Source organism: Hipposideros armiger, unplaced genomic scaffold (genome assembly GCF_001890085.2).
Source record: "Hipposideros armiger isolate ML-2016 unplaced genomic scaffold, ASM189008v1 scaffold_110, whole genome shotgun sequence".
Taxonomy (NCBI): Eukaryota; Metazoa; Chordata; class Mammalia; order Chiroptera; family Hipposideridae; genus Hipposideros; species Hipposideros armiger.
Genome location: NW_017731460.1, coordinates 383,997 through 410,132, shown reverse-complemented (window position 1 = coordinate 410,132; position 26,136 = coordinate 383,997). Strand labels below are relative to the sequence as shown.

At 32.8% G+C, this 26,136-nt stretch overlaps 1 protein-coding gene across 7 annotated transcripts in view; it reads left to right on the top strand.

The window, feature by feature from the left end:
- DENND4A (DENN domain containing 4A) overlaps positions 1 to 26,136 on the top strand; it is a 112,408-nt gene that overhangs the window by 52,851 nt on the left and 33,421 nt on the right. For all 7 annotated transcript variants that reach the window (XM_019647315.1, XM_019647312.1, XM_019647317.1 and 4 more), the window contains exons 9-16: positions 986 to 1,044; positions 3,048 to 3,192; positions 3,480 to 3,655; positions 6,994 to 7,094; positions 9,680 to 9,898; positions 11,224 to 11,369; positions 23,120 to 23,253; positions 25,667 to 25,802. In XM_019647315.1, the coding sequence (XP_019502860.1) occupies positions 986 to 1,044; positions 3,048 to 3,192; positions 3,480 to 3,655; positions 6,994 to 7,094; positions 9,680 to 9,898; positions 11,224 to 11,369; positions 23,120 to 23,253; positions 25,667 to 25,802 (1,116 nt within the window). The remainder of the gene's footprint in view (positions 1 to 985; positions 1,045 to 3,047; positions 3,193 to 3,479; positions 3,656 to 6,993; positions 7,095 to 9,679; positions 9,899 to 11,223; positions 11,370 to 23,119; positions 23,254 to 25,666; positions 25,803 to 26,136) is intronic.

The window sequence follows — 26,136 nt, the reverse complement described above, 5'->3', positions numbered from 1 at the left end:
GGGGAAGTTTAAAAGGAGTATAAATTATTTTCCCCATCTCTTTTCCCAATTGACTGCATCTTTCCTCTTTTGTTTGCATTGCGTTTTAGTTTGTACTCTTGATATGTAAGTTTCTGCTTATGTAATAATTTATGAAGTGATTTATATATGTAATATTTCATGTATTATTATTATATGTGCCTTACTGTATTTATCACATCCCTTAATGGGTATCATTCAAAATTAGAAATCATTAGGCAAATATTTACAAATTTGTAGAAACCTACATAAATTTGAAAATGTGGATTACAATAATTGTATTACTATATGGATACAGATAAAATGTCTAGAAAAATATCATTTTGATAAGCTTTATAATCAGTCTGCATATCCACATATCATCTCTGTCTTACTTATTGGTGTTTAATGCCACAATATATATAACACACTCAGTTTGAACACACATAAAGATTTGTTTTATAGCAGAGTTGGCAAATTTTTTCTGTTGAGGACCAAACAGTAAATATTTTAGTCTTCACAGGCAATACTATCTGTCAAAACCACTCAGCCCTGCTGTTATTGCATAAAAGCAGCTATAAATAATATGTAAATGAATGAGCATGGCTGAGTTCCAATAAAACTTTATTTATAAAAACGGGTGACCTGTGGATTTGCCCTGGAAGACATAGGTTTGCTAATCTGGTTTTATGGTATTAAATGAATAATTTAGTCTTTGAATACAAATTTGTTAAAATGGCGTCAGGAAAAGACTGAGAAACAGAAGAAAAGATAACAGGATTTAGAAAAAGAACAGTTAGCCACATGAGGTCAGTGATCAGGACATACTTTTCAGGACCTTAGTAAGTGATTAAACAGTTCCTATACTGACAAACGAATATATGGAAACTTCATGGACATCATCATTAGTCTGTATGTTTTTATCAGAAAGTGATGTTTTAAAGTTCATCTTTATATTTTATATACTTTATTTTAAATCTGCTTCCAGTTATCACCACATGATAATCTGATTCTCAGTCAGCCTGTTTCTTCACCCCTTCCACTAAGGCAAGTAAAACTTCACTTCTAATTGTTTCTCTAAATCTAGTGTGAGCTAAAGTAACATTTAGCCATTATCTCTCTTTCCTAGGTAAAATTTCAAATGTTGACGAAAATACTTCTCGTTTAACTTTCTTATCTAAATTCCTTTTACTTAATATTTAGGTTACAGTTCCTAAAAAAGAAAAACTTTTACAATAGTGTTTGGTATTTTGTGTATTCATTTGTTATTAAGTACTTACTATTACATAACTAGGTGTATATGTATGTAGATTATGAAAACAGTTCTTTTTAGTTTTAAATATCCTCTGAAGAACACGCAAATGCAATTAATTTTAAATTTAACCTCAGAATAAGAAGATACTTATAAATATTAAACCATGGGGTAGAACAATATATTTTATCACATTAAAAGTTCAGAGAAATTACAAAACATGTTTAGAAAAATGTCTAGAGTATAATTTCTTGAAATTTAATTATCTGTACAATTTCTCTAGCAGAGTTGTGACAACGTAATTAAGTTCTTTTGTAGCACATACCTAAGGGAGACCAGCTGCCATCTTTGCATTAATTTTGTAAGAATTGCAAATTATTTCATCACTAAGTCTCAGACCAAAATGTCCAGTGTTTTCTTAACATTTAACTTAAACTAGAAATACTGACTGAGACTATGTAAAAAAGATTCTAAATTACCCTAGGCCCTTTTTTTGGTAACAGCTTTATTGCTGTATAATTCACATACCATACAATTCATCCAATTAAATTGTACAATTCACTGGTTATATTCACAGTTCTGCAACTATCACTAGAATCAATTTTAGACCATTTTCATGGCTCTAAAAAGAAACTTTGTAGTTTACCCTCCTTCATTTCACACACACACACACACACACACACACACACCCAACCCTAGTTAACAACTGATCTGCTTTCTGTTTACAAATTTGCCTGTCCCAAACATTTCATAAACTTGGAATCATAAGAATGTGGCCTTTTGTGTTTAGCTTTTCACTTAGCATAATGTTTTCGAGGTTTATCCATGTTGTAGCAAGTATCGTCAGTACTTCATTTCTTTTTATTTCCAACAAATAATGTATATGGAAAACCACATTTTATTTATCAGTCATCAGTTGATGGATATTTGGGTTGTTTCTACTCTTTGGCTATTAATAAAATAATGCTGCTATGAATATGCTCAAATTTTTGTGGACATGTTTTCATTTCTTCAAGAGACTTTTGTTACTAGTTTTGCTTTATTTAAAAAATGTTAATTCTATACACTTGAAACCTATATAATTTTATTAACCCGTGTCACCCCAATAAATTTATAAAACCAACTAAAAGATAGTTCATTTAGTGAAGCCAATTATTTAGCATTATATAGACAAAATACTGGTTGGCTTACTGAATTACTTTGTCAATTCTGTATTTTGTTACTATACAGAAGGTCTAACTTTTGATTATTAATTTGCTCTGTGTATGTCATCTCTTGGTAGCTCTTGATTTCATATTACTATTATCATTACAATAGTAAAGATTATCTATTTCTACATCTAAATTTTAATATATGTATTTACCTTATGGAAGACGGACCTGTAAGTCATTTCGTTTTTCTGATAATTACAGTGGAAGAGGAACCATGTTAAAAAAAAAAAAAACTTCCATTAAAGGATTTGCTTTCAACCAAAGCATCCCTCTATAAACTGAATTCTTTATTTGGACATTATGTACATAGCAGGTCATTTTATATACAATAAAGCTGATGACTTTTCATTTTGCATATTGAATCTAATACAGAAGAATTGAATGATTTTGAAACCTCCTAAAACTTCCTTGTTTTCATAGTGTGTTTCTGATACAGTGTTTTCCCTTCATAAGGGCAGCAGTCATGTTTAAAGTTGAGTATATAATACAAATCCTCCCCTAATCATGAACTTTCTTTTCATTATTTTGGATACTGAGGTGTTTGGATATTTATTTTTTTAATTATATATTTTTGTTTGGATTTACAGCGGTGGCAACTTTTCAACACTACTTCAGAATTTAGGGCCTGAAAATGCTGTGACACTACTGGTGTTTGCAGTAACAGAACATAAGATTCTCATCCATTCCTTACGGCCTTCTGTGCTTACTAGTGTGACAGAAGCATTAGTGTCTGTGAGTATCGTAGTTTCTTACTGGCCATCAATTTTGTTTTAAACCCAATTTATTCATATAATTTAAAGCTATTTTAATGCTTAACTAAAATTCATAGAGTAATGAATTTTTATGTTGTGAAAACAATTTTAATTTTCTGACCATTAACACTAATTGTAATTATTTAATTCATTATCAAGCATTAGACTTTAGGTATGACTATTTAAAAGATAATTTTTTGTGTATACTGATAAATTATGCTTCAGTGTCAAACAGCTAAATATCCTCCTATCTTTTGTCTATCCAAGATGATTTTCCCTTTCCACTGGCCATGCCCGTATGTTCCACTTTGCCCACTGGCTTTAGCAGATGTCTTGAGTGCACCATGTCCATTCATAGTAGGAATTGATTCAAGATACTTTGATCTCTATGACCCTCCACCAGATGTTAGTTGTGTTGACCTAGATACCAACACTATTTCTCAGTAAGTACATTTTAGTGATTCTACACCCAATAATTTACAACTTCATAGTGTATGTGTGTAATTGTGTATTTTATGAATACTCATTAGAAGTTCTTTTGAGCTATATTATTTTTGTATTTGGAGTTAATACCATCTTTGAACCAGCTCTTACTATATACTTTGATGCAATAGATTTAGGGTATTAGAGAAGGTTTTATTGGAAAGAAAATATACCTTTCACCCTCAGATCTTTAAATATTTAAGAAACACAATCTTATAGTTCCTTAGAAATTTAGCAGAAGGGAAATTGAGGTTAGAAATAGAAAAAGGTTATTTCCCTTTAGTCAGATGAGTATGGGTAAAATCACAAATTGAATTGAAACACTATTCCTTGATTAATATTTCAATCCTATTTCTAGTCTTATGTGATACTATTAGAATACTAATACTTCATAGCAAAATTGATATAATTTTTAAATTTTTTAAACAACTTTTAAATTATACATAATTTTATCCCTTTTTTACTTTAGGAATGTAAGAATTTTATGTTTCCACCTTTTTATTGGAATGACTTTTAAGTTGTAGCTACTGGAGCTATATATTTTATAGCTTTTTTTATAATTCAGTGTTTCTCTTTTATCCCTTATTTTCAGTTTAATCATATTTATACTATTCAGGGAAGAGGAAATGGATGCAGTCACCACATTGACTCAGGACAGACTTAAAATAACTACAAGTTAGTCTATCAGTAAGGCCCAAAATCTAGTTTGCTTTTTACAACTTAAATGTATATGTGAAATAGGTTTTTCTTCATCTTTAATAAGCATGGCTTATAGTAAGCCTTTGATTTAATTCTGAAATCTTATATTAATTCTAGTTTTGTCATATGTCAAAACCTCAAGTACCTAAATCATCAAAAAAGTTTAGAAAATTTTTATTCTATTATAAAGCATGTATGCTGTCAAAAAGCTTTTGATCAGAGAAAGCCCAACCAAGAAAATATGTGATGCACTTTGTGCATAAAAGCCATTTTACATGTGGGATCGATTGAGTCAAAGATTCATTACAAGGAACACTTCACTCTTTACCAGGAATACTTAAGTCTTTAAATATTAAAGTAGTATCTCTTTTCTATGCCAGTTATTAATGTTACATGACATATTGTTTTTAAAAATTGAAATTAAGAATGGTAAATGAGTATACACTGTTTATTATGGTAATAAATTACTTTTTTTCCTCTTTTTATACTTTCCCTCAATTTTTTAAAATAATTTTTTCTTATTTTATCTTTTTGTTTTGATCATTAACAAGTTAAAGAATCAAAGAAACATGAGTCGTTTGCACTCATCAGTTTTCCTTCTTGATATTTTTGTCCTTACAAACCTATGGGAGGACTAAATTAGTAAACTAACAGCTTTCTACTTCCCTTCATCCAGAATTTCTGGAGCCTTAAACTGAAATTTGAAAGAAAAACAAATCCTGAGTATGGAATTTTGGGTTTCCTTTTCCCTCCCTGTCAGATACATGTCATACAGAATATGAGAAGTACAAGAAATTTCTAAAGGGAAATTAATATCTAATATGTGCTAGGTATAAAGCTGTATGTATAGCCTAAGTTATATTATTCTCTGTATTTTGTGAGGTAGTTTTTATTAACCCTTCTGACGAATAAGGAAACCAAAGCTTAGATTTTTAAGTAATTTATCAAAAGGCACGTAGCTTATACAGCCGGAACTGGATTTTGAAACCTTCATCATCTGACTCCAAAACTAATAGATCTACCACTAATTATTGGCTAACTTCTATGTAATAGTAATCTTGTAAATGAACTTTCAATAATTAAAAATACAGAAGGCATAGATCCAAACTCAGGTACTAAATAAAACTGTCCTACTCAGCCAAGTTTTAGAGTGAACGTATCAAGGGCACGAGAAGGAAATTACTTGAATAAATAATAATTAGATGTAATGAAATGATACCAAGATATTTGTCATTCATTTATGCTACAGACATATCATGAGTGCCCTTTTCTGCTAGGCACTGGGAATAAAAAGGCAAATCAAGCTTTAAAGTTGCTCATAATCTAGTCTGGCAAGTAAGGCATGCACACAGTGAATGATAAGGCACAGTGGGAGAGCTGTGTTGCAAAGTTTTATCAAGAAAATAATGTAAACAGTGTTTCTATGTTGTGTTCTCAAAGTAACGTAGGATTCCATGTTCCCATAATAAATGAAATAAAACCTCATAGCAGGACATCTGCAATTTGACCCTGCCCTATCTGTACTTTTATTCTCATTTGTGGAAAGATAGGGTAGCATCCAAGACAGTTAGTTGTTCTTTGTCAGCTTAAGCTTTCCCATCCTCTCTTTTTTCTTTGTTTAGTTTTCAAAGTGATATTTGCCCTTTTTGTTCTGTGGGAAGTTTAGGGAACATTAAAAAAAAAGTTCAAGTTCCACTACCCACCTGTGCTATGTTGTTGTCTTTGGTGGTTAGAGCATGAGTCATTTACTTTTTTTCTTTTTCCCTACATTTTTCAAGTTTTCTAAAATGAGTATCTGTTGCTTTTGAAATAAAAAATAAAGATTTAATAAATCAAGAATGGAACCAGCAAAGTTATAGTTAAGTCCAAAAACTTTATGGTGTTGTGTCACCATTATCTTTTCTTCCCCTACCCCGTATATAAAAGAGCAACTGTGTTGTAATAGTTGTAATAAAGGAGATTATAGAAGTCTTTCATAGAAACAAAGATACCACTCCTCTTTTATAGTTAAAAAGTATTTTAGAATGTTATACTTTATTCAACTAATTTAATATTATAGATTATTTCTTTCTGAAACAAAAATAAATTTTACTTATACTTTTAGGAAACTAAGAAACTAAATAATTAAATATACCAAAGTATTTTGATAAGTTTTATGGATCGTAAGTTCATTGAAAGTTTTCTACAGTGTTTTATCTGGAAGCCTATAAGAAAAAAATCCCATAGTAGTATTTTCCCAATATTTAGGTGTCTAAAGACTCTTAAATGGGGTTTAAGAGTAATGACCATCACATTAAATTTTGTAGTTCCAGCATGATTCCAATGCAAGTGAAATTTACTCAGTACTAACATAGTTAGAATTTTTTGAGCTACATTTAATTAATGCAAGGTTCTACCCTCATATAAATTAATTTTAAGTATTCAGGATCCCAATTTACCAGAGTAGTATTTTCCTCTTGTTAACTGGAATATTTTGTTTTATTTTTTGTTCAATGTGTTTTCTCTTTTTCCTTTTTTATATATAACAAATGTATACTTCTCACTCCCACCCTCTCCCAAAAGAGTCTATCAAACAAATATATTATTTTTACCATTTCAGAACTGGTGACAAGAAAAATGTAGCCTGGAAGATACTCCCAAAGAAACCGTGTAAAAATCTGATGAACACACTGAATAATTTGCACCAGCAATTGGCAAAATGTAAGTGTCTAACTTAATTAAAGGAAGTAATTTAATCTGAGAGAAGGACTCCAATTACTTTGCCTTCCTTGTAAAAGGATAGTGGTTATCTAAAGGAAAGTCTTTTTACAATCTTAAAGCCAAATGAGCATTAATGCAAAATTTGTTAGAAGCTGAATGAGGATTTATAAAATTTATTTTTATATCTGTCACATTTTCATAGAACCATTTTAGAATAATAAAATTCAAAAAGAGGTTAAGGTGATTTGTTTTCTTTAATTTTACTATTACTGAAATGCCATGGAAAAAATAAGTGTTTCCACTTGTATACTTTCTTCATACATAGAATAGAAAGTTAGTTTTGAAAATTTAATACAGATGGTTTAAATTACATTTAAAAATGCTGATTTTTTCAGTGGGGTGAGAGCTAGGTCATATGCTTTTCACCTTCATTGGATCTTAATGCTGTGCTTATCTCAAATAATTTGAAAATAGAAGCTTGCTGAAAGCATTAGGAAATTAACAAAATGAAAGTTGATTGGGATGTGGAATAGTTCAATAAAAAGCTTATATAAGAATATCTTGGTAGTGATCCAGAATTTCTAATAAGAATTAAATCTTCATTTATCTAATTATCTTGGTATTTATAACAATGGTCCATTCAGGGTCCATAATTTAATACTTATTGTATGAAAAATGGTCAGTAATGGTGTAGCAATATTTGAGGCTCTCATTTATGTACTGGGTAAAATATAAACATAGGAGTTGGCCTACATACTTGAAGGTTCAAGGTACCTATAGTATACTTGGAAATAAACATGGAAGACCATATTTACAAAGAAAATCTCACAGCAAGTAGATAATTCAGAAGTGGCTCATAAATATTGGTATATGAACAAAAATGACATCAATAGAATAAAATTTTATCTTATGAAACAAATAAATTATGTATGGATTTTTGTTTAAGCAACCTATTTTTAGAAAACTACTTTCTAAAAATATTGGGTCGTTGGGAAAGTCATGATGCATTTTTGCATTGAAAAACGTAGAAAAATACATCATGACTTTCCTGATGATCCAATACATGTACTTCTTTTGAAGCTGAGAAGTCCAGCAGTTTTTGTAACAATATTTAAATACTAAAATCAGTGAAGTAATCCATCTAACTCTACTGAAGGGCAGAATCTTAAAGCTTAAAACTACAGACTTTTAAACAATACTGATAGTTAAGGATCGTATTGCACTTTATAGCTTCAGAGCACTTTCGTATACATTCTTTTATCTTTGCAATTATAAGAATAATAAGGTTGAGAGAGATAAAGTACCTTCTCAGAGATCATACAGTTAACAAGGATGACACTAATGATTAAAACCTAGGCCTTCTGTTCCAATGCCCACGTTCTTTCAAATACTTCTACTTTTTAGACAATAAGAACTCCGCCAAAAACTCTCTAAGATGATTTGTTTTCGTATTTTAAAAAGTTTTTAAATTTGAAGCAATCACAAACTTTTTCCCTTGGCCTTTTGAGAATAGATGCCCCATCATCTTCAAATGGAATGTATTTACTGCCAACAAGTACATTCTCCTTCATCACTACACTGTAATCATGAAAATCAGGAAACTCACGTTCAGCATTACTGCTATCCTTATCCTCAGACCAGATTTGAATTTTGCCAGTTATCATAATAATGTTCTTTATAACAAAAGAATCCATTTCCAAATCAAATGTTGTATTTAATTTCAAGTCTCTTTGGTCTCCTTTTCTCTTAAACAGTTAATCAATTTTTCCTTCATTTTCTTGATACTTTTGAAGATGATATTTACTATTGTAGAATTAGGTTCGTGATGTGGGTTTGTCTTAGTTCCCTCATGATAAATACAGATCGTGCATCTTCGACAGGAATATTGCAGAAGTGACATTGAATTCCTTTCATAGCATCCTTATCAGATTGAGCAGTATGTCAGTTTGTCCCATTATTGATGGTGTTCCCTTTGATCACTCGATAAAGGGGGTTTCTACCAGGCTTCTTCTCTACTGTAAAGTTACTCTTTTATTACCTAATGGCTTTGGCTTTTAATTGTTCAGGGAGAGGAAGAGTTGTTTTTCATATTTTAATCCCTGAGTGTTCCTCCTGTAGGCACTTATATTTAAAAAAAAGGGAGGGGAGGAAGAAGGAAAGACTATTGCATTTAATGCTGTGTCCAGTTGATATAGGTGTTGTGATTTTCATTTATTAATCTATATATAGTTATTTCAGAACATGAAAATTTTTTCTGATGGTAGTCAGATAAACAGGGATCATTTTGTGTTTAATTTGGATGAAATGTATTCAGCAGAGCCTAAAAAAATGATATGTGAAGCTTTGCTGGGACTTACACGTATTATGAAGTTACATAAACAAATCGTTGAAATAGCTTGAGCCCTTCTGAAACAACAAATTAATTTTTTTCTTTCAATTTTATTGATATGGTTGACATACAGGACTGGATAAGTTTAAAGTGCACAGCATAATAACTTGACATATACAACAAATTTATTTTGATATCATTGTGCGTATTAGTTTTGACAGTTTGGAGAAAACACTAACACTGCATTTCTTCACAGTGCAGCAGAGACCAAGAGATGATGGACTAATGGATTTAGCAATGAATGACTATGATTTTAACTCTGGAAAGAGGTTGCACATGATAGATTTGGAAATCCAAGAGGCGTTTTTGTGTTTCATGGCCTCTATTTTAAAAGGTTATAGGTCATACTTAAGACCAATAACACAAGCCCCATCTGAGACAGCCACAGATGCAAGCTCTCTGTTTGCCTTACAAGGTGAGTGATTACATAGTTTTATAGCTGTCATATTACTGAGCTTAACCTTGTGATGATTTAATTGCTTTCAGGGTTAATAGCTCATATTTATCAAAATATACCTATTTTGAGACTAAGTGAATATCAACTCTGTTGGTAATCCATTTCCATAGGACTAGTTATTTCTCAGGCACATTAGATATAATCCCATTGGCAAAATATACAGAAGAAACTATTTGAAACTTATGAGCTTCTTTACACGTGCAACTGCACTTGTTGTGTCACAGGTGTGTTGATATTAGTGCTTTTAGCTTTCAGGGCAGCCAGCCAATGTTGGGTATGCAGAGGAGCCCCTGGGATGGTCACCCCAGGCTTGAGCTTTAATTCATTTGTTTTACTTCAGTATGCTCTGTAAATATTATTTTCTGTCTATGCCACAATGTAAAAAAGGTTGGGAAGCCCTGGAGTGCATTTTGTGTTATGATATGTATTTACTTTCTTTTGCAGTATTTAACATTTATAAGAGCAATTGATTTAATAAACGTATTGAGTGCCTCCAAATGATAGGCATCGGGTGTATAGTGGCATTCAAAAGATACATGGTCACAGAAAAAGAAAGAAAAGAGATACATAGTCACTTTTCCCATGGAGCTTATGATCAAGAAGATAAGCAATTTGAAAATAATATGAATGAACAGTTCACAACTTTAGATCACAGTGGCCCTCTGAGGAATTCACATCTGAGCAATGATTAAAGGGAGGAGTAGAAATTAGCCAGGCAAAAGGAAAGTACAAGAGTGTTTTAGGCAGAGAACAGTTTATGCAAAGTCGCTGAGGCTGGAAAGAGTTTGAGTTCATGGGCCCAAAAGAAGACCTAAGTGTTGTGTAACTGAGCATAGTGATCAAGGTGAACTGTGAAATCAGGAAATAAACTTTTACTGTTTCAGTAAGTAAAACACAAACATAAATGAATACTAGAGGGGTTGTAACTGCATCTTTGAAAAAGCTACTAGGAGAAAGAGAGAACATGCACATCTACTAGCATGCAACACATAAGGGGGAGATAGCAATTTTTAAATGCTCCCATTTAATAGTTTATGTGTAATCTTCAAGGCAGTGAGGGGACAGCAGAGATAATTCTGGGTGAAGATTTAAAATCCTGGATTCAAGTTTCCTGTTTTATCTTTGTTAGGTAACTTCCCCTCTCAGGGGTCTTAGTTTCTTTTTCTGCAAAATGAAGTGGGGGGTACAGATGACATGGCTGATCATGTTCCTTCTAGCTCAAAAATTCTGTGAGTCTATAAATGGTATTATATATTCTGACATTATAAATTTATGTTGAACAGCTTTCTTAAGAAGCCGGGACCGGTCACATCAAAAATTCTATAACATGATGACCAAAACACAAATGTTTATTCGCTTCATTGAGGAATGTTCTTTTGTCAGTGATAAAGATGCAAGCCTGGCGTTTTTTGATGATTGTGTAGATAAAGTAAGTAATAGTATGTCTACAGTGCCTTCACTTATTTTGTGTGACTGTTATCAATGTTAGGAATTACAGTTTCATGACTTTTACTGGCTTTTAACAAAATTTAAATTAATTTCATTCCATCATTGACCCTTTATTATGAACATTTTGGTGGCCTACTAGATATTATAGAACACAACCACCTCTTCGGAATATCTTGCAGGATTTTACTAAATCATGAGTTTTATTTTAGCAGTCTTGTCTGTAACACTGTCTGCCCACTTACAGACAATGGAGTTTTGTTCAAGCCTGTGGACCTCTAACTTGAGCATTCCTAATTTCACTTCTCCTTATTGTCTAAGGTGCGTTGTCACATGCTGAGACATAGGCATAAAGCATAATGAATATTTCACTTGAATAGTTCTACAATTTGGAAGTGAGTTTGTAGCATAAATTTAGTGAATTAATTATAATTTAAATTCATGTGTGAAACCTCTTTTCCTTCAGTCCTAATATTAGGTAGGATAGATAGAGCAAGGTGGTTATCCATGCTGGAGAGAGGAGGTTGGGGAACAGCCACTGCTCAGAGAGCGATATCACAACCTGAGTGGAGTGAGGAAGGAGGAACAGCCTAGCATGGGGTGTGAGAGCCCAAGCCAGGTGAGGAGAGTATCCATGAAAGTGGTGGCCTAAGGTGGTAGAGAATCAGAGCGCGAGCAGAATAAAGAGAGTGTCCAAGCTGTGGGTAGACTGCTGCAGGGAGTCAGAACCTAAACAGGATGAGAAGAACATCCATGCTGCAGTGGGGACAACATGGAATGTCGGGCTCTGAGCAAGGTGGGGAAAGTGTCCCCACTGAGTAGGGATAGCAAATGGGGTGTCAGAGTTTGATCTGGATGAGGGAGATGCCAGCTTGGTTGGGGCAAGGGGTTGGTCTGCAAGGAGTCGTCAAAGCTAAATTAAGGTGAAGAAGCCATATGCATGGGGGAGGGATGGTGGTAGAGATGGGAGAATGTTACATATGGGGGAATCAAATAAGTATATTAAAGATAGTGAAGTTTCTTACTGTCAGAGAAGGGATTTACAAATAGAGAAAAGGAGAAAACCGGAATGAACCCTGTAGTATTGAATGGGATTGGAGGTTTGGTGTGATATCATTGGTTTTCAATATGTATACATAAATATAGAAATAAGTATAAATGAAAGTATGTGTGTCTGTGTTTATACACATATATAGTCCCTAGCTCTGTACACTGAGAGGACCTGGGAGCAGCCATACCCCAATAGCCATGAGTATACCTAATGCACAAGTTTTGACTTCTAAACACGATTCTTTACTAAAATGAATCAGGACGTCTTAGAGAAATGGTTGGTCCCAAGTCTAGGACAAGGGAAGTACAAAATGAGCCTTGAAGTAGCCTTGAAGTGTATGTTAGAAAACAAGAAAATGCTCCAAGAATGATAGAGACATATTTTTATAAAAAACAACACACACATACATACACAGAAACACAAGCCAGTTTGAAGGGGCTCCCACTGGTTACATCTGGAACAAACTGAACATCAAAAGTTAATAACAGATGATAATTTATTGAATAAAATAGGGAACTATGAGTCTACACAGATATCAATCGAGAGACTGATGAGAAACAGGATTTTACATAGTTTCAAAGTACCTCCACACAAAATACTTTTTAATTACAAAAGAGGAAAGAGTGACTTTATAGTGGAATTGAAAGCCTGGCAGACACTACTGTAATCCAGTGATCAAAGTGAACGTCATCAGTAATGGGACAAATCAATAGCATATGCCTCTAAGAGGCTGCAGTGGGACTGCAACGTCAATTCTATGTATTCCTGCCAAAGATGCATAACCTATGTAATCTCAGGGAAATATTAGACAAACTCAAATTAAGGGACATGCTACAAAATACCTGCTCTGTAATCCACAATATGTCAGGTTTAAGAACATAAAGGAAAATATGAAGAATTGTTCAAAAGTGAAGGAAATTAAAGAGATTTGACAACCAACTACAATGCATAGTTCAAAACTGGATTCTTTGGGTATAACCTTATTAAGATAATCAACAAAACTCGAATGTAGTTTGAGGATTAGGCAGTAGCAGTATAATCTGTTAATTTCCAAATTCATGTATTGTAGTTATATAGGAAAATGTCCCTGTTTGGAGGAAGTACACACTATATTTGGAGGTGATGGGTCATTAGGCCAGCAACTTACTCTCAAGAGTTTAAAAAGAAAAAAATTATTTGTACTTGAAAAGTTGCTGTTCTTGAAACTTTTCCATAAATTTGTAAATATATATAGTATTCATGATTTTATGCCCATGATAGTAGAAAAAAAGAAAGCAAAGCTTTGTCATATATTTTCTCAACAATTTATTCTTGTAAGTTTATTAAAAGAAGCTCATCACTTTCAAATTTATGTGATTATGAAAGAAATCAGTGATTTTTTTTTTTTGGCACAACAGCTGAAATACAGTTCATCCCTCAATATTCAGAAATGGGCTCGGTTCTGAGTTTGACATGAAAATGTCATTTACTAATTGTTAAATAAGTACCAAATGTTTGTTATCTTATAAAAATGAGAAACAATTCTCACTATGTAAGGTGTAGTGGGGAAAAACACTGCATTATGAAACAGGAGAACTTTAACCACAGCTCTTATACTTGTGACTTTGGTCAAGTCATTTAATCTTTCTAAGTTGTTTTATTATCTATGTTTTTAAAAATACTGTGAGGAGAAATCATTCTAACTGCATGTTTCCCAGTGTTCAGAGTAGTGTTATATTAACTAAAAAGTAGAAGACATTATGACTATTTTTACTTTTTGCTTGTTTTTATTTGAGTTTATAGATTTGAGTTCATTTGGTTTTATCATCTCACGACAGTATTCAACTCTGGAATGACTTATACATGTGAATAGCAGGAACAAGTTCAGAGCCTTGTGTAGACACCTACCCTTTCCTTCAATTTAGAAAATTTGAGGAATGTTTGATGTAGAGAAAGACTCTTTCTGGTGCTGATAGAGAATTAACTAGCTAAGGTGCTTGAAGTGCTTGAAATGCTTTGGAATAAGGAAAAGATGGGTATGTGCCATTATCTGCTTAGAACTCATAGTTCATTTTTTTCAGGGGAACACTGATGTAAATGGTGATTAGCTATAGCTCAAATGGTGCAGGGCTGCAGTATGCTGAAACTACTCTCCCGTATTTCCCCCTGTATAAGACACACCCTTTTTCGAAAAATTTGGGGTCTAAAAACTGGGTGTGTCTTATACAGTGGTTGTATGAGCGCAAAAACAAGCACAACAAAAGCGGGAAATGCAAGTAAAAAAAATCTACAACCACTGTATAAGACACACCCAGTTTTTAGACCCCAAATTTTTCGAAAATGCGTGCGTCTTATAGAGGGGGAAATACGGCCCCCATGTATTAAATTTCTTTTTGGTGGAATGATACTCTAACCACCTTTTAGGACATTTAAAAAAAATTCACTGAGCTATATAACATACCAACAATAAATGTACCTTTGAAGTGTACCTTTTGATAAGTTTTGGCAAATAATGGATTTCCAGGTAACCATGACTCCAAAGTATAGAACATTTCCACCACCCCAGAAGGGATATTGTTTTGGGGGGAAGTTTATTTTCTACATTTTGAATAACCTATTTACAAATGGACTTTTAGAACCATACCTTTTTGTAAGTTGACCTCTGCCTATATAGAGCTTTGAAATCTTGTCTATTTTGAGAGGTAATGTCATAGCTCCTTGAAAGTTTTGTCTTTATTATAGCGTTATATCAAGAGCATGGTTTTCAATATTTTAATCAAATTTTTAAGTTTGCTTTATTTGGTGCCTGTAAAGTTAAATATTAATAGAAAAAATAAATAGAAAGGCATGCAATAAATAGAAAAGTATGCTTTAAAAAATGATTTCTCTAAATCCTTTTTTATAGAAATAATTATGCTGGGTTTTGTATATAAAAATGATGTTTCTGACTAGCATTTTGCACTTCAAATGTTTTTCCTATATGGTGCTGTGCTCCCACTGGTCATCTATATGTACTTACTGAGCTTCCCTGTGCCAACCTAACTGAATATTAAGGGGCCAAATTAGTGACCAGGGTTTTGCTAATAGCATGCTTTAGCCATAGATTTATTAATTCACATGAGAACACTGAATTAGTTGTAGGAATCCAATTAACAATGCAGAAGAGAGAAACCTTGCATCGTTCTCTTTTACATTTCACCCCTTTTATGTATTTGTTCACAAGTTTTTGTTTCAGCTAAGAACTCATATTGTAGCATCACATGGATTAAAAAATACTCATTAATATTGTAATACATACAAGACTTGTAATTTGCTAAGTACCTAGGACATCATGGTCTAAGGATATTTTGTTACTGATAATTACTACATTATTTTGTCTAAGATTTTCTGAAAGTAGGTCACCTGCTCTTTACTTGGTAAGGATCAGTGCAGGACATGATTGGAATACCAAATTTCCCAATGTATAAGACGCACCCTTTTTCAAAAAATTTGGGGTCTAAAACCTGGGTGGGTCTTATACAATGGTTGTAGTTTTTTTACTTGCATTTCCCGCAAGTGATGAGGAGTTGTATGAATTTTATGATGAATAAAACTTGAGTTCAACTATAATATTGCCTTAGGGATAGAAAAGACAGTCTGAGGAATATAATCAATAATGTTGTAAATATTTTTTAGGGGGCCAGATGGACTCATGTCTTGTTAGTGAGATCACTTCATGCGGTATAGAGGCCTGACCACCGCACTGTATTTCTGAAGCTGATGTTGAATATAGTCACGGGACATGGAGTAGAGTGTGGGAATGGAGTCAGTGGAATTGTAATAGATAAGCATGATATCGGGGGTGGGAGGGCAGTAGATGGGGGAGGAGGGTTGTTTCTGTGCGAAGGGTGAAAAGGATAACTATTGCATTGTTCTGTATACCTGAAACTAACAATAAAAATAAAAATAAAAATAAATAATAAAATAAAATAAGTAGGGAAGAAAAACCAACAAAAAACAAAACTTGAGTTCAATAACTTTAGGGCCAGCCAAGAGTGGCTCAGTTGGTTAAGAGCTCGCTCAAGAGTTAGAGCTCTGAGCAACAGTGGTTCGATGCCCAGCCCGAGCTGAGCTGCCACTGAGCTGCCAATAGGTACCAGGATGGCTCAGCTAAAAAAAACAAAAAATAAATAACTTTATGTAATATATTTTTTTCAAATTTCAGGCCCCAAAATTAAGGTGCGTCTTATACATGGGAGCGTCTTATACATGGGGAAATACGGTACTTGCTTAAATAATAAAAATTCTGAGAAGTGTCGGGCTGGCCAAGTGGCGCGTTGGTTAAGAGCTGGCTTGGGACGCCAGCTCTGAGCAGCAGAGCCCCAATTCGGATCCCACATGGGGGCCAGTGATACTGCCCTCTACAGCTAAGATGGTGAACAACAGCTTGACCTGGAGCTGGGCTGCCGTGAGTCACTGGCGACGGCGTAGGCTGCAGCCCCTGTTGCAGTGGGCTGCCATAAGCTACCGTGTGTGGCTGGCAGCCAGTGTGAGCAGCTGGCAGCTGGTGAGAGCTGCCAAGAGCTGCCATGAGCAGCCGTCTAGAGGCCAGCGACCTATCTGCCTCACCAGGGAAGAGCGCAGTGATACCAACATGGGCCAGTGAAGCGACGTCCTCCACTAGACTGAAGAGCAAAAGGACAGCAACTTGTCTGTTCCCCTTCCCGAATTCCCCAAAGCTATTCCCCTCCCCCAAATCCCCAATTTAAAAAAATCTTAAAAAAAAAAAATTTTCTGAGAAGTGTCAAAAAAACAAAAACAATTCCATTAAATGTATAACTATTGTTTCTAGGAAGACTGTTTTCCTAACATGCTATTTACCTATTTAAAGTCTAGATCCAACAAAAGATCACTTATATAAAATGAATGAATATTATATTTAAAGAATTTAATGACTACCAAGAAAGTCAAAACCAAAAATTAACTAAAACATGGTTACTTGTATTTGCTTTGGTATAATTCAAGGGACTCTTTGATTAAAGAAAATAAAATGTCACACGATCCAAAATATACCTTAATAACTTTCATATATAGCTAGAGTAGAGGTCAATTATATTCCTGCTATTAATTAAGCAGAACTTGCTGAAATAGTAAAAATTATACAGTGCTGTACTACCTTTCATATTTTAATACCACACTTTAAGTACACTCAGCACAGCAAGTCAGTGCCTGTTTTTAATCTGAATATCAGTAATACTTTCAAAATAATCATTAATGGGAGGCTATGCCTTAGTTGACTGACTTTGAGCTTAATTTTTAAGTAAACAGATCCTCTTACCTCTGGCAGGTTAGCTATGAAAAATAAATAATTTTAGATATACATTAACTACCTAAGCCAGTCAGTCCATGACTAAGATTGAATAGAAATTAGACATATTCCTCTTTTGATCTTAGCACACCCAAACAGAAAACATTTGACTGACTTTTAAAAGCTGGAGTGGTTAATGCTGAATGGGAATTAAAAAAACAATGTATGAGAATTATTTGAGTTTCATGTTTGATTAATTTAAGAACCATGTGTTCTTGCTCTTCATGTGATTATATTTTAAATCCTTACAATCTGTTCCTATAGGATGGAGCTTAACTAAGGGCAGCTTTGTGTAACAAATCGTCTGGTAAGATTTTTCTTGGTTCCCCAAGCATCCCTTTGTGTTTTCTGAGGCTATTAATGTGAAAAAATATGAAGAGAATATGAAACTTATTTTAATTTTATACTGCTGTGGGTGTTGGATTTCTTTTTCTCCCAATAGAGACAGATGTCACTGTACATTCACAAGACAGAAATGTCTAACTGATACATGTAGAAATTATTGCATGGCTGTTTTCATAATGTGGAAATGAGATTTTATTGGTATGGAAGTTAAGGGAAGTATCTTCTACCAATTTTTTGAATCTACAGTGCAAAATTTTAATATTTTAATAGACCTTACAATACTGCATGTTAGAGCAGTTGTCCTTGTCCATACGTTTTTTTCTATGCGGACAAAGTGGCTGGAGAGTGGAAAGTAGGCATAGGTCTGGAAACGGAGAAGCTGTTAAATAAATAAATAAAAATTTAAAAGCACCTGGTGCTTACAGGCAAGCAGTTCTTTTATAATGTTCCATCATAGAGACAGGAGTAGTTTCTAGCTTCCTTTCCGATGACCTTAGGTATTTGTTTTAACCTTTTTACTCTGGCCCATCTCTTCTATTTCATTATCATTGCTGCCCTTATATTAATAATTAGGTTAACCCCATTTCATCTGCATAAAAATGTTTGTATGTAGAGCTTCTCATTTGTTCTTGGGTTGCTCATGAATACCATATCCTACTAGGAATACCTGCGACTTATCACTGATGTGTTTGTTATCAATATGAGTTATCACTGACATGTTCCTAATGCTTTCTTTTTAAAAATATTTTCAGGTTTGCTAATAATGGCTTAGGTGTTCTCTGTTTTTACTGAAAGTTTAATTTTTAACACTTTTATTAAAAGACTAAAGTAACAGGAAATGTGGAAAATAAAAGAAGCCTTGTGCCCTAATATCCATTTTACATTTACTTTCAATGTGTTTTACATAATTGTGATATAGTTTCCTAATTTTTACATAACCAGATCTTATAAGAATTTTTAATATTGCTGCCAAATCTCTTAAAAGTAAATTTTCACTTTTACCATAGTAAAACATAACGTAGTTTAGAAAACCAAGTAATTTTACAAGGCTAAGTCCCATTCCTACCCACCCTAGTTTCTACTCCTCAGAGACAGCCACTTTCTCTTTCATCTATTTCTTGTTATTTACCTTAAGATTTCCAAATAATGTATTTTTATTGCTGCTTATTGTTTTATAAATTATCCGTTAATGTCATATCTGCCCACCACCACCACAATTCTCCCAGTGTAGTTATAACACTACTTTTGGTCAAATGTTTGTTCAATGTTAATATTATTAATATTATTACTTTGTATAGAATCACCACTAGGATATATATATATATATATGTTGTAATTAAATTTCCTTTCATGTACAGATTCTGTTTTCTCTGAAGTTAATAATTACTGTATTCTTGCTTTGTGTCTACTATTAATTCATCTCCAAACTCTTCTACAAAAGTGAAAAATCTGAAATCTCTCAATTTTTCCAACATATCAGGTAATTTATCGATTTGATTTTTTTTTTTAATTCTTGCTGGACCATTCCACCTTTATGTTCCAGTCTGAACTGATTGCGTTCTAGTCTCTCATCCTGGAATTTTTCTTTGCCATCATCTTGGGAATTTTATTGACCCCTCTCTGGAGTTGGATCACCCGCTTTCTGGCTTCAATAACTTCTTCTTTCTTGGTTTATTTCCTTTAATAGTGGAGCATATCTTCCAGTACCTTAGTGAGAAAGAGTACATGGGAGATACATTTTTTTGATGCCCTGCCCATTTGCGTATTTCTTGATTCTCTTCTAATACTTGATTGCTAATTTGGTTGGGTATAAAATTTTGAAGTTATTACTACATTGTCGTATAGCTTCAAATGTTACTGTTAAGAATAAATCTAGTCTAATACTGTCTTGATTTCTCATCTTATGTGCCTCATCTCTTTTTCTTTCTGGAAGTATTTAAGATGCCTGATGTTCTAAAATTTTGTAAGGATATGCCTGGTATAGGCCTTCTTTTCTTCAGTGAATTAGATACCTTTAATCTGTGGACTCATTTCCTTCAAATTTTGAGGAATTTTCATGCATTCTTTTTTCTTTTTTTAATTTTCTTTCCTCCATTTTTCTGTTCTCTTTTTCTGAAATACGTATTATTTGGATGTTGGCACTCCTGGTCTGATCCCCTTAATTTTCTTATCTTTTTTTTAATCCCATTTTCTGTCTCACTTTTTAGGAGATTTCTTCAATTTTATCTTCCAATCTTTATAGTATACTTTTTATTTCTGTTATCATATTTGTAATTTTCGTAAGCTCCTTTCATTCTCTGAATGCTCTTTTTTTTTTTTATAGCATCTTCTTGTTTCATGAATGTAGGCCTAGTCATTTTAGGGTTTTTTTTTAAAGGTTCCCCCCCCCCTTCATTGTCTCTGCTTCTTCTGAGTACCTTTTAATATTTATTTTTATTCTCTTTCAAGTTATTGTTTTTTCTTGTGTAATCTTTGATTGGTATTCATTTTCAAGGGTGAGGCACAAAGAACTCATTGGCACACTTTCTGGGAAGGTGAGGCTTGGAGCTTCCTTAGGTATGGGATTAATGATCATAAAGGAACTCCACTATTTCATTAGAATTCATGTCTGACTAGTGTCTGTAATTCTTTTCTTTTAGGCTGCTTAGTTTCCCCAAGAGGTAGCTCCAGTCTTTAGCCTGGGGAGCATAAGCCTGACTGCCAGTATTCTCAGAACTGAGTGGGGAAGGTAACTGAGGTTTTCCCTTTATTGTAACATGTAGGCTTTTACTCACTTCACCTGTTTTTATTAACTTCCTCATCTCTCCCACCTCTGCTTGGTGTCCTCAAGTCTGAAATCCCTCTGGTTCACTCAGAAAGACCCAACCTAGTCTTCTGCCACACTGGGAAGAGGTAGTGGCCTAACAGTACTGGGTTGGGCCCAGAATCTGAGAGTCCATAAGTGCAGGCTTTGAATTAGTTTACCTACCTGCACTCTAATATTTAAAGGCATCTAGCACTTTCTTGTCCTTTCTGGGGCTCTGCAGAGCAAAATGGCTTGCTTTTGGCTTTCTCCTCTGCACATCTCCTTGGTGCCAGATATGTGGCTTTCAGCTTTCACAGGTCACATCAGTCTGCTTTGCATCTTCTACAGTGTTCTGAATTCCATCTCTGCTGTTGTCCCCTCCCCAGTTAGTTCATTTTGTCTGTTGTTATTTTTTTTTCAATCTCCTTACTATCATTTTGGTGAGATTTCAGGAGGAATTAAAGGTAATTATTGTGTTTAATTTGTCTTATTCAACCAGAAGTCTGCATAATCTTTACTGTTTTCATATTTAATGTTTGTGTATTTTATCCATTTATCATGCTTTATTCATTTACCTTTTTTTTGACTTGCAGATAATTTCTAATTTATTGCTATTGGAACATCCTGCAAAAAACATTTTTCATACTGATAGCTTTTTTTATGTTAGGTTATTTTTTTAGAATAAGAATAAGGTAGATGTGTTTAAACACATCTTGATTTCTAAAAAAGACTGTACCAATTTTGAGTACCAGCAGGGTATATGATTATTTAGCTCACTGTATTTATTGTATTATTGCTAGTTTTACCATATAAAAGTCATTTTGACAGGCTAAAACAGAAAGGTGTCTTATTTTATTTGATTAATTTTTAAATATCCTCAACAGAAGTGAAATAAGTGCTTATTCTAAAAGCAATATATTCTATCTCGTTTAAATTTTTATTCTGAACATTTACTACTTTTTTAAATTTTTTTTTTACTTTTTTAATTCTTAAGGAGCAAATGAAAGTACATATTTATTTAACTGGAAAATAAATAACCACATAAAGAAGAAAATTAATTGCCAGTAATACCACTACCCAGTGATAGCATTTTGATAATTGTGTGAGAGAACACACATAAATATATTTGTATAACATACATACTCTTTAAAAAAAATTAAAATCATACTATATGATTTAATGCCTCATTTTTTTACTTGTCATTATTTTATAAACATCCTCTCTTGCATTAATTATAATTCTGAAGCATGCCATAATAGTTAACTACTTTACTGTATGGATATAGCATTAAAAATATTTTTTAACCCTGGAGATTATGGCATGTAATGCTGTGAAGTTAAAACCCACACAATTTGTGTAAGAAGACTCCAAGTGTATCAGTTCTTTTGAAGAGTTAGAAAAAATGGAAAGTTATCCCTGTCCTTTTTGCTATACTCTGCCCTATGTCCTTGTCTTAAAGATATAACTTGTTAATAATTATTGCTCTCGCATTTATTCCTAACTGGCATATGGTATTATTCTATCTAACCTAATAAATAAAGTTCTATGGATTATATTTTGTTATATGTATGACATTTGGTTTTTTTAGGTTAATGTTCATGTTGTGCTTTCTAATTTATGAGCTCCTTTTGGGCATTTTAGACTGTGAAGTTTTATTTTTTATGAATATTACCTTGCGATAGAGTATCTGGGGAATATAGTACGTACTACTAAGTGCTTTCAGTATTGATGTGACAAGAATTTAACTCAAATGTGCTTCTACATTGGGAATGTGTGCATTTTTAAAAAATATTATTTCTTGAATACATTCTCATCATTCAAAATGCAAAGTAATATGAAAAGATATACTTTGGGAAATCTGGGTCCTATACCATCCCTGTCCATTCCATTCATCTCCCCTTCCCCATATAGGTAATTACTTTTCCTAGTATTCTTTAGTATTTCTTTATGTGAATACATGCAAAAAAATGAATATATGTTCTTATTTTTCCCCTCTTTCTTATTCAAAAGGAAGTATACTATGAACAATATTGTACACCTTGTTACTTTCACTTAATTATCTTGGAGATCTTTCTATAGTGGTGCATAGAGAACTTGCTCATTCTTTTTTTTTTTTTAACTAGCTCTTTAGTGTCCACTTGTGTAAATGGTTTATTTAAATTCCCCTGTAGATGAACATTTGGCTAATCAATGTTTTATTTTTAATGTATGTTTTTTAAACTCCAGGTGGATATGGACAAGAGTGGTGAAATGCGACTTATAGAACTGGATGAATCTTTCAAAAGTGAACATACTGTTTTTGTAACACCACCTGAGATCCCCCATCTACCCAATGGTGAAGAACCCCCTTTACAGTACAGGTATTCAAGAGGCAGAATGTTTGAGATTGAAAGAGAGAAGCAATCCATCATCTGTGACGTAGCTTTCTAAGGACTGTGGTATTTTCAAAAATCCAAACTTTACAGATCCCTAATTTTTAGGTGGTAAGCAAGCTTATCCCACATCCATTATTAAATTTTGAGGTATAAAAAGAAAAAAAATTAATTTTTCATAATATAGACTTGGGAATGGGAAGCTCTCTATATCTGTATAAGTTCTCATGTTGATTAAAGTTAGTTAGGACCCCCACCCATCAAAATGCAGCACTTTTGTTGTAGAATTTTGATTTTTGTTTCTCACTAAAGCTGGTTTCCTCATTTTCATCCCCTCCCCCATACATATTGGTTAATGTAACCTTGGTTTGCAAAAGATTAAATCTAATTTAGAGGCAACATTTGTGGCCTTGATTTGGATGATATGATTTTTTAGGCTATTAATTTGTTCATGAGTTTTTATTTTAAGTCATGGAAATTCAGAACTGTTGGAACTAATAATTTTAATTTGGGAGATTTGGTCAGACAGTGCAAAGTACTTGGTATTTAGACTTGAATGATACATGTTTCTGCCTTCAAGTCTAGTGGGAAAGAAAGTTCTGAGCATAATGAAATACAGGTTATGACAGAGGTAGACTTATTAGACATCTATCTAGGTGTATATACATATACGTTTGTTATATACTAGAGGTGGTTTCAAGTGTACATTTATTTTTACTTAAAAGGGTATTTCCTTTTAGATTTTAAATTATTTTTTATTCTCCAACAATACTTTCTTACTTTATTTAAAGATTCTAAAACCATTTTACACCTGTCATTCATTAAGTCAGTTATTTTCATTGAAAAAGGATTTTTCAGGACATCCTCTTTCATAATCTAAATTTAATTTTCCCTTTTGCAGATGAAAAAGTGATGTTAACAGGTGTTTGTAAATGTTGACTGATTCATAGGCCACTCGATTCCTACTCTTTTCATCTATTGATGTTAGTCATATCACTTTAAAGAAGTCTGTCTTGTGTCTAAGACATTTAAAGTATTTCTCCTAATTTCTCTCTTCTTTTCCTTTCTAAACAAGATTTCACTACTTTGATCTCTTTTGTACATTATACTTCTAAAACTTCTTTTGATATGTTTACTAACATACTTTTGTTTCTCTTTTTGTGGTTTGATTTTAACTTTAATTTAAATTTTACTTTTAGATTTAGTCCTTTAATAAGAAAATTACTTAGCTTTAAAAGTTCCCATTTTTTAAAAAGAATCTTAAGTCATTTTTATTCCTTGAAACTACACAATATAATTTTGGTGTAATCATACCTATCACTGGAAAAACAAAATGTCTTTAATGAGCATAGTGGATCCTCTTAATAAGAGATGATTTATATACTTACATTGTCTGTATAAAATGAAAGGCAGTAAGTTTAAATAGGATACACAGAATGGTCTTATTATCACACTACATACATATGATGGGTTTTTTTAAGTGACTTGGTTTACCTGAACTTTGCTGTTTTATTCCTACTTAACATTCAGTTATTACTGATATTTTTTATAATGCTGAATTATATATTATGTATTATATATTACCTATAGTAATATATAATAGATGTAGTTTATCCTGTTTTATTATAGTTTTCTTCTTAGTTAACTAAAACTATATGCCTTCAAGAATATCATAAAGTAGGTTAAGTTTATTGCTCAGGGGCTTCTTCTGTTCTTTTCAGCATGTCTTATTTCTAGCTGCTGCTACCTTTTAAATGCCCAAACATCTTCCTCTAACCCCCAAATTAAGTCCGCCTCCTCATAGAGTTGCCCATTCTAATCTTTTCTCCCTTTTCTCCAACCTCTTCAATTTTCGCTCTCATAAATGAAGCCCGAACCTCCTAGCCAACCTGATAAACCAATTCATGATAATGTGAAAGCTTGTCCTGGTGTGCTAATATTTTATGTGCATCTTTTTAAGAGGGAGGTTCTACAGTAATATGTTAATCCAAAGCAATGATACTAATGACTGTCCTTTTTGAAAGAATATTGATTTGATGGGCCCTTAACCAACGATCATAATAATATCTGATATGTTTGCTATATATGTACATGAATACTAACAAAGTTTGCTTGAGTTACTTTGTAGTTTGATCTCAGTTCAACAAAATTTAAATGCACTTCACTTTTTTCCTCTAAAATATGTACTTGAGTTTATACTTGGCTATTACATTTCTAAATGTTATAGTGAGAAAAGCAATGTTAGCATGAATATTTATTGAGTATATACATCATAGTCTGCTGGAAAAACATACTTAAATACATTCTAAGTTAAGAAGTTACTGGTCACAAATTTTTTTAACTTGTAACCAATATGATCATCTATGTGTGCTTGAAATTTTTTTTTTCTTTTCAAAAACAGCTATAATGGATTTCCAGTTCTTAGGAACAATTTATTTGAGAGACCTGAAGGATTTCTACAAACACGAAAGAGCAAATTGCCTTCAAAATCAAATAGTCCTAGTAGTCCTTCTCCCATGTTCAGAAGAACAAAACAGGTACTTTGATAATTTTGCATTCTTCATGTCATCAAATATTAGAACAAAAATAAATATGAAACTCACCCTCCCTTAATATACTTTACTACTTCATATGTAATGATTACTAGATTATTATGCTCCCTGAAGCTTTCTGAAGATAATTTAGAGTAAGCTAACTTCAAAAAATTAATTAGTTCTCTTGTTCTAGAACTTTATTTTATATATTATATAATACAAGTTTAAGCAGAGGCTTGACTTTATATTAATTGTAGACAGATTTTGTTAGGGAAACATTATAAAAGCATGTGACTTGTACTTGTTCAGCATTCTGTTAAATAAGAATGCTACGTGT